We start from the raw sequence: 19113 nt of genomic DNA on the forward strand, positions 1-19113 counted from the left end.
CGGTAGACGTTCTGGCCGACAAATAATTAGTATTTACGCAATGTGATTATGCGCTGCTGATCAGAACAAACTGACCAAATTCCATTTTCGAAAATCCTCCGCAGTCTATCGCTCCTCTAATAATGAACAATAGCTTGAGCCGTGACTTAGCATTGCCCATCAAAATGCACGCACTGCCATTCTTAATCCATCCCGAACCGAGCATCCACGAATCACATTCAATTTTTGAATCAACACGCACGGGGGATAAAAAACCAGTCACGCGAAACGAATTCAATTGATGGTGCCATCACAGAGCATTCTCGAGCAAAACGCAAACAAAACTTCACAAAACATCTTCGGTTTTAATCTCCGTTTCGGTTTTAATAAGTTGATTTTTTTAGTGTATTCAACTCAAAAATCGCTCAAAATGTCACCCTTTTGCGTTTGGGCCCCTTAGATAAAAAACCGGGAAAATTTTGAAAATTATACCGGGAAAAAAGCGGGAATTTCAAAATGAATATTTTGTGGCCACCCTGCCAGTTACAAGATCATCACATACCAGTTTACGAATAGCTCCTTCGTCTCGGTGCCCTAGGATTCGATGCCATTTATGAATACAATTTTCAGCATGCTTCGCTGACAGCGGTTATCGATTTGGTGTTCAATGTTCCCAGTTGATATAGGTTTGATTTCTTCACTGCAATACCAACGCGATCAGCAACTGGAAATCTAGTTTCTGTCCAGCGTTTGATAGGCGAGAGAAGAGCCGGTCCATTTCTTGGAGATGTTGTTCCATGTCGTCACCATCCCGGAACTGTAACTCGCAAATCCGCATCAATATCATAACCATCAGTGCACCAGTATCCGCTCATGTTCCAGTAGCCCGCTCACGAGTTTTAAAAGTAAGGTAATTTGAGTAAATACGCAAAAGATTGTCCACAGTATAATTCAATTTGTCGATTTGAATCGTCTAGTGGCTATAGTTTTCATATTTATTTTGTTTAAACTTATCTTTTTTTCGATGTGAGCGGGCTACTGGTACATGAGCGGATACTGGTGCACTGATGGTACTCTGGTTACGCTACTTCAGAACATCCCAAGTGTCTCTCGAAATCTTGCAATCCCGGATGATCGGATATTGGTTGTCCTCAACGAAAAAAGCAATAGTCACCCTAGCCTTATCGTCCCCTTGCTTTCATTTGTTTGTGACCGGATTGGGTACCTCCTCCGGGATGTGCTTCCACAATCCTTCACGAATCAGTAGCATTTCAATTCTGTATCTGCAAGCTTCATAATTGGCGTTATTCAGACGTTCCATCATGACCTTGCTAGCGTCCATCTTGAGAACAGATCCAAAGTTTCGACCAAACTTTACTTCAGAGGGGTCTACCCCGTTTGGCATAATGCCATTTGGCATAATGCCGTTTGGCATACAGTCGTTTGGCATAAAGTCGTTTGGCATAATAGTCGTTTGGCATAACAGTCGTTTGGCATAACAGTCGTTTGGCATAATAGTCATTTGGCATAATGGTCGTTTGGCATAATTTGAAAAAGGAAGATACTGCAGTGGTACAGTAATATGCCGTAACATAAGATGCGTCATCAAATTCCATGTTCCTTTTTTTTTCAAATGACATGGAATAACTTAGGCGTTGGATATATTTTTGTTAAGGTGAAGATGAATCGAAGCCAAACTTCCAATTTTCAAGAGCACGGATCTAGAGAACCGAACACCCATTTGATATGAGAACTTAATGAAATGGTCACCACCAGCTAGTGATCAATCGATTAAGTTTTCAGCCTGAACGGATGTTCGGTTCTTCAAATCCGTGCTCTTGAAAATTTGAGGTTTGGCTTCGATTCATCTTCACCTTAAAAATGCGCCATAATATCCCGGGCTTAATGACCCCGAAAGTCATGTATGATGAAATTCCAAAAGAGCTTTATTGGATATTGGTTTCCTTGAAAAATGATGATTAGAAGTATGTCCTATCACTAACTGATAACGGAATGTACGATCGTGAGCAGTTTATACACACCCCTTTGCTTAATGGAAGGAATTTGATCAAATTCAATGTTTTTCACAATTATGCCAAACGGCTATTATGCCAAATGGCGATTATGCCAAACGACCGTTATGCCAAATGGCATTATGCCAAACAGCTATTATGCCAAACGACTGTATGCCAAACGGCATTATGCCAAACGGCATTATGCCAAACGGCATTATGCCAAACGGGGTAGACCCACTTCAGAGCTGTTCAGAATTGCAAATTCAAATTTTCAATTTGTTAAAGGCCCATAACATAATGGTAGGTTGAGATGTCGATCGTATTGAGGGGTCTATTTTGTAAATCGAGCAGATTCATGTGACTCGTCTGTAGCAGGGCTGGAAAACGTCAATGTAAATAGAGAGTATCGTGCAACTTTTACATAGACGCTTCCCTCACTGTCATCGGACGGTGAGACAATGACAGGGATTTTTTCAAATTCACTTTCGTTTTCCCGTCGTTACGGCTTGTGACGGAATCGTAAGCTTGTTAATTGTGAGTTAATTATTTGATATGATTGTTATTTATATCGCTGGAATCATGGAAGGATATTTACTTAACTTGTCAAATACATTTACTTCTTGAAATTTTCCAAAATTAGATAGAAATTTTAATCACAAAACAACATTGAAATTGTTTTCGTGAGTATTCAGTTATTGCGACGGGACGAAGTGAGCACATGAAATATAGCTTCATCCAGTGACAGTGAGAAGACTCGTTTCGTCAGTGTCGCAAGTCGATCATGATACTTAACAGTCCTGGTCTGTAGTCACTGTCGATCAAAGTAAGCATGCATATTTCAGATGTCACATCTCGACTGCCACCTCTAAATGTTAATATTGTTGGCTCAGATTTTGAGGTTTCTCTTTTAATGTGATTTTTGGTGATGAGAACTTTTGAAAAATAAGCCGCACCCTACTGTCCAAGTCTTAACAGTTTATTGCCCGGTGGCTGTAGCATCTCTCAACCGAATTTGTCTCCCGAGGGATCAGTGGGCAGACCGACCATCCCACCTAGATCTTACCACGACGAGTTATTTTTTATTGTTTACATTTCAAATTCGGTGATTTATTTCACAGGATACTGCGATTTATTCTAAGTGTGTAGTGCTACCTGGTGACAAAATCTCAAAACCTTTGGCTCAAACAATGATAGCCCTGTAGCTACTGAACAACTTTGCCGAAGAAGTCATCTCTGCTAATGGTACGACAACTGAGACATCCGCAAAACAAAATTTTCATGCTCACTAGCGTCACCTGGTGGCAAAATCTCGAATGTCTTGTTTCAAATAATAATGGCCCTTGTGCTACTGAACAACTTTACCGAAAACTCCATCTTTCCAAGAGGTCAGACTTCTGAGATATTTGCAAATCAATGAATGTTGCCAGCATAAACAACATTTGTTCAGTATCGTTATGTTATTAAATTTAATGATTTCGGCATAGCCTCATATAATTGGCTCTTTTGATAACAATTGAGCAGTGTTGCCATCTGTTAGCAGAAAATGAAAACTTTAATGGCCATTTTGGAAAGTTCTCAATCCATGCATCAAATTTGCCAAATATCTCGGATCAGTATTTCCACATCTAGAGGTTGCATTTTTCCAAAACATAATTGTAACCCTGATTTTCCGTACGACCGATTCTTTTTACGACTCTCCGATAACGGTCGTGAAAAGAGGTTGGGGTGTATTAAAGGTTACCATTTTATTCTCTGGATTGTTCGAAAATTCCACAATCTTGAAATTCTCACTCATGAATTTTATAGGGTTCAAAGATTGATCCAAGAGTTTTTCCAGAGTTTTTTTTTCGAAAAAAAAGAAATTGTTCAATCTACGCAATGATTTCTTAAAAAAGTTTCAGTGTGAAGAGAGGATGCCGCGCGACTTTTTGGTGTATGACGTTGTTTTAATGAAAAATAAAAGATAATATTCAATACCTTCACCTTCTTCCTTTATTTTACATAATACATTTATAATAAGAATCGATTATCTTCTAAGGTATGGCATTGCATTATTGAGTTATGCATCTATTCCATACTACATATTAAAATTATACCTAGGAATACTTTTAATGAACGCTGAACTAAATTAGCTTGCTTTACTGTTCCCAATTTCAGAAATCTCCGAGGAGAATTTGTACGATCACTTCCAAGATTGTGGCACTATTGCATTCCTGCAGATTCGTACTGACGATTTTGCCTACGTGACCTTCGAGGACAAGTCGTCGGTGAAGAACGCCATGAGCAAGAACAACCAACCCCTCAAAGGTTCGAGTCTTAAGATCCAACTTCTCACCCGTAACCTGGATATTATGATTGTCAGTTTGGACACGCTGCCGTCGCGTATGCCCGATCTGTACCGGATGCTGATCATGCCACTGGAGCCTCGGGCTTCTTCCGGTGAACAGCAGCAGCAACAACAGCCTGCTGTCCAATCTCAACCTCCTGTTGTGAAACAGCCACAATCTCAACAACAACCAAAATTCCAACCCAACCAGCAGCCTCAAGCTCAAAGACAACAGCAACAGCAGCAGCAGCAATCTCAACAGTCAAGACAACAGAATCAGCAACAACAAAGAGAAAATCAACAACGCTTACAGCGAGAGAATCAACAACTACAGCAACAGGCTCAAGCTCAACAGCAAAGGCTGCAGCAACAGCAGCAATTATTACAACAACAAAGACCCCTTCCGCAACGGCAGCAGAATCAACGTCAGCAACAACAAGGATTGCAACAGCAGCAGCAACAAATACAGCAACAGATACAAATGTTGAAGGAAAAGGCCAACGCCCTTGCTGGAAAACAGCAGCAGCAGCAACAACAGCAAAAACAAGCTGTACCAGAACAGCCCAAGCCAATTCCCAAACCTCAGGAAGTACCGAAGAAACAGCAAGAAGTTGATCCCGTTCCCGCGGCGTCATCCTCTCAATCCGACACCGATGACGTCCAGATCGTTGAGATTGTGGAGACTCAGCAAATCATCGAAGATGACGACGACGATGATGAGGAAGTCCAGATTGTGGAAAAACCTACGGTGGAACCGATCCCGTCGGACTACGTGGCGAAACCGGACGACGTGATGCGCCCGGTCAAGGCATCCGAGCTGGTGCTGAAAGATGTTCCGAAGCTGAAAAGCGAAGACGATCGTCGTTCCGGTAAGTACTTTTTATGGGCAATTGAAAACTGGATTCATGGTACTCCCCAGACCGTTATTATCAGAAAGATCGAATCTTAGGGCTGGTAGCAAAACTATTTGGAGACTTGATTTCTATTTGAATGCAAGTTTTTCAAAAGTCTATTTTTTAATGTTTCCTTGCATTAATTTCTTATTCTAAATACCTAATCAGGAATTTTCATAAACTCTTCGGAAATTCAAACCTTTTTGGAGAATTTATTTATTTAGGAGTCCCTGTTCGACCAGTCATTCATCATAAAGTTCCTCCAACAATTCATCCACGAATTACCCCTGCGCAGCTCTTTCAAACATTTTTCGAGTAATTTTTCAAGTAAAATCTCTGGATTCTTCAAACTTATATTTGTTGTTCAATGTTTTTTAATAAATGCATCAAGAAAATCCTGCAAGAGTTTATCCAGGGATTCAATTGATTAGTTTCCAATAATTATCTTAAAAAATCATCTAAAAAACTCCAAGACATTCTCAGAAGTAAGGAAGATTTTCAAAAATGCTCGCAATAGTTCATCAGGACTTTGTAGGGGAAGGCGGGGCAGTATGGTCATACGGGGTAAAATGGGCCACCTTTTATTTGAGCATAAAACACAGATTTTGATCTTAATAACCTTAGGACCTTATAAAGTATGCTTCAATTAGTCACCACCGTGAAAACTAGGCAAAAAACTGATTTGGAACTTCATATATCGATAAAAATCTGAAATGTTGATGCTACTACGAAAATCTTATAAGATTTTGGATGTAAAAATAAGCTTTGCATAAAGTTTTGTTTATTGACTTCAATTTTTTTCACAGCAGTTCGTTCTTCCATTATTCATAGGCATTATGTGCACAAAATTGTATAGATTCTAAAATAAATTTTCAATAAAATATAATTTATATGAAACATCTAGGAACGGGGCAATATGGTCATAGCCGGTCAAAGCTATCTTATCACAAAAATAGATAACCAAAAATGGCATGTCATTTTAGCAGTTTAATTGCAATATTGTTATCGCACGTGATTTCAATTAAAACTAGAATTTTTAACTGGTTAAACTTATTTGAACGACTATGTTTGAAAACTGAAGCTCTTAGAATCATGATTTATTGAACTGTCAGCAAAATATACCATTTCATGATTCAAATCAGACTTCAACCCAGTTTTTGTACTAAACTCTATCATACATTATTGTCTTCTTCTAAATTAAGCCTTGCAAATGGTTTTCCAATTAAAATAATAAGATTTAGTATGGTGGCTCATATTGCCCCGTAGGGGGGACCATTTCGCCCCGTATAGTGTAGAGTCACACACAAAATAGTGTTTTTCAAAAATGTTCCCAAAAAAATTCTAAGTAATCTTTTTACCAAAATACAACTTTGGTATGAAAGGAGATGCTTCAAACTACAAATTAAGCTTATGGATCGATTAAATTGTATTGTTTTTCTATGCTTTTCAAGAACATTTGCTTAGGTGGACCATACTGCCCCTATTGACCCTACAGATACTATAGGATACTATAGGATTTGTTTTATTGATACTTTCCGATTTTTTCCTGATATTTCTCCGACAATGTTTTAGCCTTTCAGTTGTCGCGCGAATTTTTGTTACGCAACTCGGGATACATTAATGAATGTTTGCCCTTTACTGGCATAAACCAGATTTGCTGGTATGTCTGAAACATAGTCTTTGAAAACTTGCAATCAGAAGACACAGTGTGTTTGTTTGACAAATTGAGACATGCATTTGCGAAAAATACGCGTTCTAGTGAGACTCGAACTCACGACTCCGTGTACGCTAGACCGGCGCTTTAGCCAACTAAGCTACAGAACACCTTATGATTCTGCGGAATAGAAAGCCAAAGCGCAGTTGGTCGTAGAGCGTGCGACCGCACTGAGAGCTCAACGCATACTGAATTTCGTGCCGGCAAGTATTCGGCTTATAGGTATGCGGCTGTAGAGCGTAAGAACTCAGTACCCATAAACAATTCGCTCTCACTTGCGATCGGGAGATACAAACGTGAGCGTGTTGGGGGTTTGGCATCTAAGTCCGAAAGAGACATTTATTTGCGAAAAGAGATGTGTTTATAGTTAGTACTCGGATTCAGTTTGGCTTTCTATTCCGCAGAATCATAAGGTGTTCTGTAGCTTAGTTGGCTAAAGCGCCGGTCTAGCGTAGACACATTTCCGTTTCCGCCAAGGCCGCTTAGGGGACATTTCAGTTGCATGTCCAAAACATATTGTGCAACGTTTCAATCTTCATGGATTCGACAAAACATGTCAATTAATGAGGGATAGACCCTGTGTTTCCATTCCTGCGCATCACGTACAGGTTCCAGAAAGGCCTATTTTATGACATTACCGTTATTTGAAGGAAAAAATATGTCAATAAATGAAGAATGACCTCGCTACCAACAGATCTGGCTACTCCAGAGCACAAGGAATAGGTTTCGCCGAAAACCTTTTTTGAAAATTTTCCGTTATTTGAACAAAACATGATGTGCCACGGGTAAAGCATAATGAAAATTCTGATAAGTATTCAAATAAATCTAGGATAAAATACATACAAACTGATGTGGCTTCTCTCCACTGATACAGCCTTAGGCAGGATCGTTCTAAACAGATGTTTTCCACGATTTTTGGAAAATCTGTTATACAGATCTTCATGAATACGTCAGGAATGCACTGTGCAACTAGTTAAAACTCAGCAGAAAGCTGAGAAGAAAACTAACAAGGAATCCACCAGAACTTTGTTTCGAACATCATCAGAAATCCAACAAGAATTCTAAAACGGTTTTGGCTAGAATGTTACCAAGAATCTATGGCAAACTTCGAAGAAAATTTTCTATTAATTACTCAGGGTTCTCAATAAATTTGTTGATAAAAACTTAAAAGGAATTCGCTTTAGAACTCCTCACGAATATAAGGTACCGCGGGGTAAGTGGGTAAATGGGGTAAGTGAAAACAATTGATATATTCTACTGAATATGTGAATTAACGTTTTAAAGTCATGTGTAAACCTTTGAGGCCATTCAGAACATTACGATAGGTAAGAGATTTCTGAGATTTTTCAGCCATTTTTGCATAACAGAGCGAAAAATTGTTAACCTGTCAACTGTTACTCAGTAACAAGTTGGTGGCGTACAATCTTATTTTAATATTTTCAGTGGAAAACAGTTGCGGAAAATAATTTCCTGTACCACTTCTTAGTTGTCCTCTGTGACAGTTTCAAACTGCAATAAAAAAAGTTTTAGAATTAATTCGACGTAGACCTAAATATAACTAAATTTAAACACCCTCAATTTTCTTATCAGGTGGGGCAAGTGAAAAGTTTATCATTAGAGATTGAATTAGAGTTTTCGTACTTAAGTAGCCATAAGTAAACATGGTTCGCAATTGTCATAGAAAAACATAACGTGCTGATAATTCAAGAAACACTATACTCATGCGTTAAAAGCTATTAGAAATCATGGAACTTCTCTAAAAGATGTTGCCAAACATTACAATATTAATATGTCTACTTCGGGCAGCCAATTAATAGGAAGACGTTGACTGAAAAGTTGCAATATTAGAGAACACACGGAAATCTCGTGGAATGTCTATGTAAGCTAGTTCAAAACATAAAAATGGGGTATAGGTCTATCCACATAAAAAAGATTCTAAATACGTTATTGAAGGATTCCGTTTGATTTCTCCCGAAGAGTTATCTGACGTTATATTCGACTTTCTCAAAAACAAATAACGAGCGGTGGAAATTCTACAGAGCAGAAATGCATTTGCTGTCCTATAATGTAAGAACTAACATTGGAAATGTTGCAGTTATAATGTTGTCGAATCATTTCAACTAACATAACTGAACAGAAGAAAATTCAAATGAAAAGAATAACATTTTCTTTGTTTACATGTTAGTTATGTTATTGTTCATTGGGTAGCCTTGACAAATGTTAAAGCTAATAGAAATCGTGAATATAACTGTTTGTTTTTGAAATTATTGTTCAAAACGGTAAACTTTTCACTTGCCCCACTTTTGGGGCAAGTGAAAAGTAAGGAGACATTTTTAAAAACCTTTTCTGTATTTTTTTCTTCAATTTTTCATAAAAAATAATTTCAGCATGCTGCTTATATTTGGTGGGAGTCAAACTAAAAAATATACACGACCTCATTTGTTTCAATTTAAAGTCTCTAGAATTTGAAGAATCTCAACTATGCGAATTCCATTACCCACTTGCCCCACGGTACCTTACCATAAAAATAGTCTTATGATTTATGAAATCCCTTTGGCTTACTGACCTTTGGCATATTGACTGCCAATAATTATTTTAACAGTATAAAAAGAACAACCTATTGCCCGTTTAATGAAGAGAAAATTCGACCAAACATCGGTTCCGTACCGCTTATTCATGAATTTAAATGAATTTCATCAGAAATTAAACAATAATCTAGTCAGCAATTATCTAATTAATTTGGAACCTATTCGAGATTTCATCTATTAGCCGCAAAAGATTTTCCTACAGATTAGTGTTCGGTCCATCGATTGTGTCACTTGCCCCTACAGGGGAGAGCGATGCAATAGAAATCAGACGTGTCCAGGAGATCTGGAGTGGCCACATTTGATTGTACCGGAGTTTTACTTTTATTGACATGTTCTCCCGAATTCATGAAGATTGAGACGTCGCACAGTATGTTTTGGACATGTAACGGAAATGTCCCCGAACTGGCCCTGGCGGAACCGGCTACCATGTTCCGGAACGGTTCACTTATTCGATTTATGTTGAAATGATGACAATATACCATTATCTTATATTTTACATAAAAACATTGTTGTATGGCAACTATTTGAAAATGCTTTGTCGAAGGCCGGTAACGTAAAGGTTAAAGAGTTTTCAATTGAAGCCTTAGGCCAATTACTTAAATGCTAAATCAGAAACTGATGAAATTTCTGGAAAAAAAAGTCTTCGAAAAATACATACAGTAATACTTGTAATTCCCAAAAAATAAAACTGTTCTAAGAAAAATGTCTGGCCAGATTTTTTGAAAAAATCTTATGCAAACTTCAAGTTCCTGATTCATGTTGGGATTATGGTTGTTTTCTTGGTTCGGACTTTTTTCAACTATAAGATCTTTAGGGGGGTCTGTAGCCTTGAGGTTACGCTTTCGCTTCATAAGCGGAAGGTCATGGGTTCGATTCCCAGCCCCTCCACAAAAAACCCGTCCAGCCACCAGAAGACGCCTCACGGAGGACCGTGCTTTGGGGAGCACATCCATCCTCCGTCAGTATCAGATGGTGACTGAGACAAACTGACCCTCTTCGCAGGCAGCTAGCCTCACTAACAGCAGAGCTCTCTCCTACCTGCTCGGTGTGAGAGTAAAAAGTGTAGGAGAGAGTGTAGATGTAAATATATAGATAAGTTAAAAATAGATCTGTGACGGGGTTGGTGGTCTGATGGCTACCGCTTCTGCTTCATATGCAGAAGGTCATGGGTTCAATCCCAGGCCCGTCCCTTTCCTCGTACTTTGTAGTTGTATATCTCTCACTTGCTCCTATCTTCCATTCTAAATATATCACACTCAAACTATTCGTTCATAGCAAACGCTAGAACCAGAGACGGGCAAGAAACCGTTTCCCTAACGCTTCCTACTTCCACGCGCACGCCTTTCTTACGCCTGATACATAGGCAGTCTGCTAACCACAAAAGCAAACCTCTCTGCCATGCCTATCCCCCAATCCATACACTCCCGCATGAACTGACGTGGATGCAGTGGAATATACGGTCTACGTGGGAGTCAATTCAATGCATCATCAATTTTTCCCCCTTCCCCTCATTGGTCTGCATTCTGACGTGGCAGGTGCCATTGTTGCCTAAAAATAGAAGATCACCAGCACTTATACACTGAGGATGCCTGTTAGTCCCAAGCAGTCATTCGGTTGGTTCCTTGTGTAAGTGCAGCTGATCTGGCGATACTGGAGTGCATCCACGGGCGGCCAATCAAGCTCAAGCTCAAGCTCAAGATAAGTTAAAAATAGATCTGTATCGGTTAAGAAGCTACAGATCCCGGCACAGTAGTGGCCACGAGCACAGAGTGCCTTAAAAAAATTCACAACTAAAAAAAAAACTATAAGATCTTTAAATTTTCTATTTCATAGGTACTAAGTTGCTACCAGCCCTGAAAACTCACTATCCTCACCCTGCCTCACTACCTTTTTTTTAATTTTTGCACAGACATGATAGAGATTTTTATTTCTTATAATAACTGTCTGGTTGGGGAGTACCGTGGGATACTTTTTTTAGATTTTTTCAGATAATAACGAGCTGGGAAGCACCGTGGGATCCTTTTTTTAAACAATTTTACGCTTACTTTCAGTTTGGGTCAACAACATCCAACCGGAGACGCGTCGCCTTGATCTAGTCCTGTACATGGAGCAGTTTGGCGACGTGATGCACTGCAAGATCGGCAACTCGAACAACTGTGCGTTCACCCGGTGGGCCAAGATCATGTTCACCACCGAGGATGGGGCCGCCAGGGCAGCGGAGTATTTCCTGCACCCGTTCCAGGGCCGCTACTTGTTCGTTCTGCAATGCTCCAAGTATGTCGTTGAGGAGCCGGGCAAGGTCTTTGTAATTGATTATCTGTCGAAGTGTAAGTTTTATAATGATTGTTTGACGAATTCAAGTGATTAATTTATTGTCCCCTCGCAGACGTGGTTTACGAAGATGTGGTTAAGGCTTTCAAACACATCGGAGAGGTGTTCTACTTGGTTCGATTGTACGACAACAATTACAAGGTTCGAATTTTCTTCCTCAATCAAGTGGATGAGAAAGCTGTTCTGGCCGTGGATTCAATCGATGGCCGTCCAGCTAAACTGGAGCTATACATCGAGAACATGGTATTGAGATTGCCCAGTAAGTTAATAGCACGTTTTGTTCAACAGAGAGTATTGATTAATTCATCGCATATTCGTAGAAACGTTAGCTAAGGAGCTCAAAGAGGCACGAGAAATCAAGGATCCGGAGAAAGAAGCACGCATGGCTAGGATCACTGAAATCTACAAAGAGGAAGCGCTCGACCGTTACGCCACTCGAGAGTACACCAATCCGGATCCGAAAACCAGTCCTGTCGAAGGTGAGTTCGCTGTTATAGCACCACTGTGCACATACAAATGAAGACCCATATTGAAGATGAAGCTACGTCTTTTGATGGTATAGGTGCATAAATTCTAAAGAAAACAGTGATATTTACGCAATTTTATCTAGAAGGTATACTTGGTTAAAAGTGGCTTGGTATAAATAGGAATACTGGGTGTACTTTTGAAGGTTGTGCTACTTTTCCCCGAATGTCGTTTCTCCGAACGCCAGTTCCCCGAATGTCAGTTCCCCGAATATCCCGTTTCCCCGAATAACCCACTTCCCGAAAGTTTTTAAGAACTCATAGGGTCAGGTGGGGCAAGATGAGCACCCCAAGGATAAGCGCGATTTAAGCCTACTTAAACGTTATTATTTTGGTAAAATTGGTAACCATCCTTATCTTTTACATTATTCCTTTGACCTCCAACCATTAAAAGTTTTAAAAAGTGATAAATAGTTTTCCAAATAACACTTTAAAAAATAGCTTTTTTATCATCGGTCAAAAAAACTGCGGGGCAAGATGGGCACCCCCATAATAAGATGCAATTTACTAAAGAAAACTATTATTTTTCAATGCTTGCAATATCCCAAGATATTATCTTATAATATATATCTTCAACTAGCTTAGTTTTCAAAACTTTTATCAGAAAAGAAATAACTTTTCATAAATTGCTAAGATTTTACTTAAAATACGATTAAATTTGTTGTTTGTTTGTATATTTTTTAGAAAAATTGTTTTGTGCAAAGAAGATACCGTAAGTCAAGCTCACAGCTAAATGTGGTTCAATAATTTCACACTTTTACTTAATTTTGAACATGGTGCTCATCTTGCCCCGAGGGTGTAAATTTATTAATATAATCAAAACAATTGAAATATTTTTTAAATTTGATAAAAGTTTTGCTCCTGATTATCTACAGAAGATTATTCTATAACTATACGGCCAAAAACGTATGAATTAATTTGTTTACGCAACAAAAATATCACTTTTAAATGAACAAATCTTATATGAAAAGGTAAATTTTTGGACTTCTATGTATTTTGGACAATATTTACGTTGTGCTGTTGATTTTTTAGCTGAAATTTATGGCCATCATATCAATTTAATGATATTCATCAGACCCCCAAATAATGTATTGAAAAAAATCGGTAGGAACGAAACAAACTAGGGGTGCCCATCTTGCCCCGGGTGCTCATCTTGCCCCACATTCCCCTAATTGTCATATCATTATACATTTCAGAATGTTGGACGTATTAGTCATCTGATATGCACCCTTCTTTATTTAATTGGCGGTTCTTACGAATTTCATCATTCTTAGCCTTTTTGGCAACATGTGTATAGTTGAAAATGACGAAATTGACGAAATACCTCCTTCTTTTGATTGCTCATCGTTCTTTCTAATTCGCCATCCTGCCACTGAAAACAATTATGTCACCTATTTGAACTGTTCCACTTTTGGGGGAAATGGGTCATTCGGGGAAAAGGCAATCGGGGAAACGGGTCATTCGGGGAACCGACAATCGAGGAAACGACATTCGGGGAAAAGTAGCACAATCACTTTTGAAAATAATAGACCGTGTCCACCAAAAATATTAAGCAGGTTTAGATAGCATTCGAATTCCGTTATTCGTCATTAAATGTGTTCAATGACATGCTATACAAAAATTTATAAATAACCTGATTTTATGAAGGCTCACATGTTATGAGGCATTACATAATTATAATTACATAATTATGCCAATTGCATAATGTGAATATACATAAAACAATATTTGCTTTCACTCTCGTTTAGAATTTCTCAGTGCTGCCATTCTGCCATCTCCGAAGTGTTTTTCAGTACGAAGTTTTAAGTAAGCGTCTTATTTTTTCTCCTTAATTCAAAATGTAAGTAATGGTAGAATTGAATTCTTTGCATTAAAATTAAAAACTCACTATTTTCCTTAGAATTTAAGCCATCCAACAGACGTAACTTCAAAAATAGTCCAACGATTTTGTTTCTTAAAAATTGCCCAGACATACAGTTAGCTATTGAAATCTTTATTCAAAATAATCAAAAACATTCATTCCCTCAGTTGTTATCTACAACGTCCCTGTGGGCACAACTGATCAGCAGATCAAACGGTTCTTCAAATCCATCGGAGAACCAACGGCGATCCGCCGCGTACCGATTGAAACCGAAACGCACACTGTGCGGGACGCCGAGTGCGTGTACGTCGGCTTCCGGACGCTATCGATGGCCCTGCAGGCTGCCGAGATTTCTCCGGAGCGGACGCTCAACTCGTTCAATCCGTTCATCTTTACTGCCTGGTCGCAAGCCGCCATGACCGACCGGAACACGATTCGGTTGTTCTTCAACAAATGTAAGGATCGCAACACATTTGACAGTGAAGGAATTCAGTGGTGTATAATAATCGAAATTGTGCTTTGTAGATATTTCAATGCAGGACATCTACAACGGGCTGATTCACTGCGGTCAGATCAAATACATCGAGAAGCAGAGGGCCAAACGGGCGCTGGTCGTGTTCGGCAATGGCGAGAACGGAGTGCTGAATGCCAAGAGGATGAACTTTATCGGTGATACCAAAATCACCTGCAAAGGTAAGTGGTGTTTGATTGACATTATACTTGGCACCGATTGTACGTCATTGTCCGCCCCAAGACGAGACCCGACAACTGACTTCTTGTTTTATGAATCCGTTTATTTTATGTTCCGGTTGGAGTGACAATACGAAAAAGGAGAAAATGAGAGTGAAAATGTTTGATCCAGTAGATCGCAAAACGTGTCGATGATAGGTACCTTAATTTTTTCAATGTTTATTAACGAGGTTTTTAACACTGAGCTAGTTCATCTCGGGAACAACGGCTTTACTTCCATTCTGAAGCAAGTCATCATCATAACTTTTACGTCATAAGTGCTATCTTGGGGATAATCCAGTCCAGACCCCTTTGGGAGGGCATATCCTCCTTTTCGACCATATGTCCTACGTTGGACTAAAAAGTAATATTGTATATCCATTTCTCTCTATTGATATTTTTTGGTTAAATGTCAACATTTATGCCCTACTTCGTTACAGGTGTAAGAAGTAAGATACATGATAAAAATTCTTTTTTGATTATTAGAAAAGCTGATCGTGAACGATGTACCATCAGTGCACCAGTACCCCGCTCACACTGAAAAAAGACAAGTTTTAACATATTATGGGCATTTTTTTATATATTTAGACAAGTAACCTCACTTTTTAAACTTGTGAGTTGGCTACTGGAGCATGAGCGGGTACTAGTGCTCTGACGGTATATCGTTCAAAGAGCTAAAAAAATGGCTTTTTCGTAAGCTTTTTTACTTAAGTTGCCATTTTGCATTCCTACAAAATACTTCATACCCAGCAACATTGAGTAAATTTCCCATCGAACACGGACATTCTAAACAGGGTTTTGTTCTATTCTACAACTGAAGATCTTACATTGCAAATGCTAATGAATGATCTGGAAGGATTCTGATAAAATAGTTAACAAATTTCTGATGAGACTTTTGATATGTTCCTACAGTAATCTTTTGTCTTTTGTGAATTTTCAATAAAAGCATAATCGGGTCCTGAACCAGTTCCTAAACGTATTCTTAGAGAGATCTTGATGAACTTCTCATAAAATTTAGTAAGTGAGATTTTTAACGGATTTCTTGTAAGCTTCTTGGTAGATTTTTGACTGTATTCTACATAAAGACTGAGGCTGATGACGAAATGCCCTAACGCATAATTCTCGAAGGTGGAATTTCAGAAGCCAGAAAATTACATCTGTTCATCTGTTTCGCTAACGACGTGGACATTGTCGGAAGAACGTTCCAGGTGTTTTTTTTCCTCGTGTCGGCGGTGGTGCGGTTCCATTTTTTCTCAGTTTGCGCGCGATTTGCAGGGCCGTGGGGTACCGTGGACGTACCATATTTGACGCGGTTAAGAAAATTCTAAATTGAAACACTTGTCAAATCGTCTAAATCTATCCGATTTTGTTGAAATTTGAATCTATGCTAGCTCAACTATTATAGAATTAGGGAAAAATCAGTAAAAAAATATTAAACGATTTTTTCTTCATGTTTGATTGACTTTTTGTGGAACACATTAGGTTCCTTAATTGACGCATCAATTCTTCAATGTGCCTAATTTGACGCATTATGTTCCTTATTTGACGCACTTACAAATAATTGCTAAAGTTTAAAATATACAACAGTTTCAGTATTCAATAGTTCAATTAATTGAAAAAAAGCGTTTTAGAGAGGACATAAAAGTTAGAACCTTTGGAAAAAGTTTTGAATGACGTCATCCGGTAGTCACTTTAGCTATGTGTTTAGTTAGTGTAGAAAGTAAAACCGGCGATTGAGTTCAATCCATAGTTAAGCATTATTGTTTAGTTTAATGTATCTTCGTCGTGATATTAAACAAGGGAAAGATTTGAAAACTATGTTGCGCTGGAACGGGGAAGGTAGTTGCTAAAATAAGGACAAATTGGTCAAAAACTAGAACGAAAACAATCGGTTCCAAAAATGGCCGTTTGATAATCTTCGTTACTTATAACACGTGAACTACGCCTACTTGTCCCATGTTCTATGTCACCCTTATGGACCGCGGGACAAATATGCGTAGAACCAACGGCAGTATGGGCCTCGAAATAGATCGAGAACCATATATGGGTCATACATTAAGTACGTCATGTTATTAGGGGGAAGGAGGTGTTCTGCAAGATGTGACGAATCATACAAGTTTTTTGAAGGCTCCATATAAAAAGTGTGAAGTAGGGCGAATGGGCGGGGTTTTTGTAGAAAATGGTATGTTTTTGTGACACGTATCTCATGGACACACCCCCTATTGTATAAATTATACGAAACAAATCATTGAAGCTACACCTCACCTCCTGACGCATTTATTGAAGCTTCCTTGAAACATTAGGGGACGTCCATAAACCGCGATAAATTGTACAATTTTCAACCCCTCTCAACCTTGGCCACATTTATTTTATGAAAAGTGCGAATATTTTGTATGAATCGTTGCGTTTCCTTGAACCTCCTCCTCTTCCTAAAAACGTGACGTAATCTATGGATGACCCTTTACATCCGATTACATAAAGCCTCGGATTGTTCTGCGGACGGATTTTTTGAATGCAAGCACCATAAATATTTATTTTCCTATTTTCGATTCAACAAAACATGCTGAACAAAATAGCAAATAATTAGGAACATTGTGTGCCTAACTTGACGCACAAGATTTTCATACAACAATATGTCTTAAAGCTTAAAAGTAGAAAACTTTCGACGTCAATTCATGAATAAAATAATATTACTGACTGTTGTTGATTATATTGCTGTCAAACAGCACAATAATTTCACGAAAATTGATCAACAATAGTTAGCACATTCACTAAGGAATGAAAAAATTGACGCACTTGTCGGATGCATTTTCAAATAAATTTTATTTTTTAACTATTATCAATCAAATATAAACTTTTTTCGATTGGAATCCTTCAATAACATGTAAATAAAGATTAAGCAATACATTTTTGAGTGCTAGTCTGATCTAGAATTAATTTATGATAACATTAATTAGAAAATGCGTCAAGTTTGGACCCGCGTCAAATATGGTACGTTTACGGTAGTGTGTTGATTGTGTTCTATGTTCCCGTGGAGCGACCGATAGAATCAAGGTTAATCGTGACCGGTTAACGTTGGCGAGCGCGAAAAGATATTCGCGTTTAGTCATGGATGGTGTTTGCGCTCATCTCAGACGCGTCATCGCTGGTTGCCGCTCAATTCAAACGTGTATTCAGAGAGGGACAACGATACCTATTGTGCCTTTCACAGCAGAGAAATATTCCACTACCATCTAGCGTGCAGCTTTTCTAGTTGGCGCCAAACCTATTGCGCGCAAATCTATTGAACGCAGCGTGCTCGCTTAGTGAATGATTACTATTGTATGTCCGCACCCATTTAGAATGCAAGTTTGTAGTTTGCTTCGTTTCCCCCACCGAGTAGGCACGCTGCCTCTCGGGGGTAATAAATCAGTGGCGTTTAAAAGTTATTCGTTCGTTTGATTCGTTGCCCGTCCAAAGTAAAAAGACACAACGTAGGGATGGATTATTAACTGGTGAGCTCGTTCCATGCTTATGTTACATATTTATATCGAGGCAATGTTACGTTTTTTTTTTCATTTCTCAAAGAATCTATGGATGGTTCGTCACTTCAAGTATCGGCACAAACCCTTATTCTTATTTAATATAATTTCATTATACATAGAGCGTGATTTCTTTCTGTGTACAGTTTCTGTTATGTCAAGCTGAAAATGGATTGTGGCTGCTCAATCAAGATGAAGGATCAACCGGTGAGCTCGTTTCATGCTTATTTCAATTTTTCAATAAATGCTTATCTACAATTTTTCAATAAACCATGAATGATTCGTCACTGTGGTACTTTGTGATGGTTAACCAAGCCAGCGTGCTCGCAAGAACGGTTCAGAGTGAGGTTTTTTTCGGTTTACGCAGTGTTCTGCCAGTACACAGAAGTTTTTTTTTTTGTGGATTAAACCATGATTTGCTGAGGAGTGTCGAAAGGGGAATTCGGTGAGTTTGTTCCAATCTATTCGGCATGCCCAAATATCTATACAGTCGCCAAAACGTCTACCAAACGTATCCCATGGCCTTTCCCGTCCCGTTAATTCCACAATATCCCGTAACGCCTATGAGAGGTCGTAGAGTTCTCTGCATCTTTCTTAAGTAGGTGTTCAATAAATCATCCCTTCCCATTCCT

General features: G+C 38.7%; 1 protein-coding gene across 1 annotated transcript in view; it reads left to right on the plus strand.

Moving 5' to 3' along the window:
- The window catches only part of LOC5574048, an 81125-nt gene that overhangs the window by 13271 nt on the left and 48741 nt on the right, over positions 1 to 19113 (plus strand). The window contains exons 3-8 of the mRNA XM_021857592.1: positions 4152 to 5189; positions 11567 to 11842; positions 11902 to 12105; positions 12167 to 12325; positions 14399 to 14686; positions 14757 to 14924. Coding sequence (XP_021713284.1) covers positions 4152 to 5189; positions 11567 to 11842; positions 11902 to 12105; positions 12167 to 12325; positions 14399 to 14686; positions 14757 to 14924 — 2133 coding nt within the window. The remainder of the gene's footprint in view (positions 1 to 4151; positions 5190 to 11566; positions 11843 to 11901; positions 12106 to 12166; positions 12326 to 14398; positions 14687 to 14756; positions 14925 to 19113) is intronic.

Source organism: Aedes aegypti, chromosome 1 (genome assembly GCF_002204515.2).
Source record: "Aedes aegypti strain LVP_AGWG chromosome 1, AaegL5.0 Primary Assembly, whole genome shotgun sequence".
NCBI classification, from domain to species: domain Eukaryota; kingdom Metazoa; phylum Arthropoda; class Insecta; order Diptera; family Culicidae; genus Aedes; species Aedes aegypti.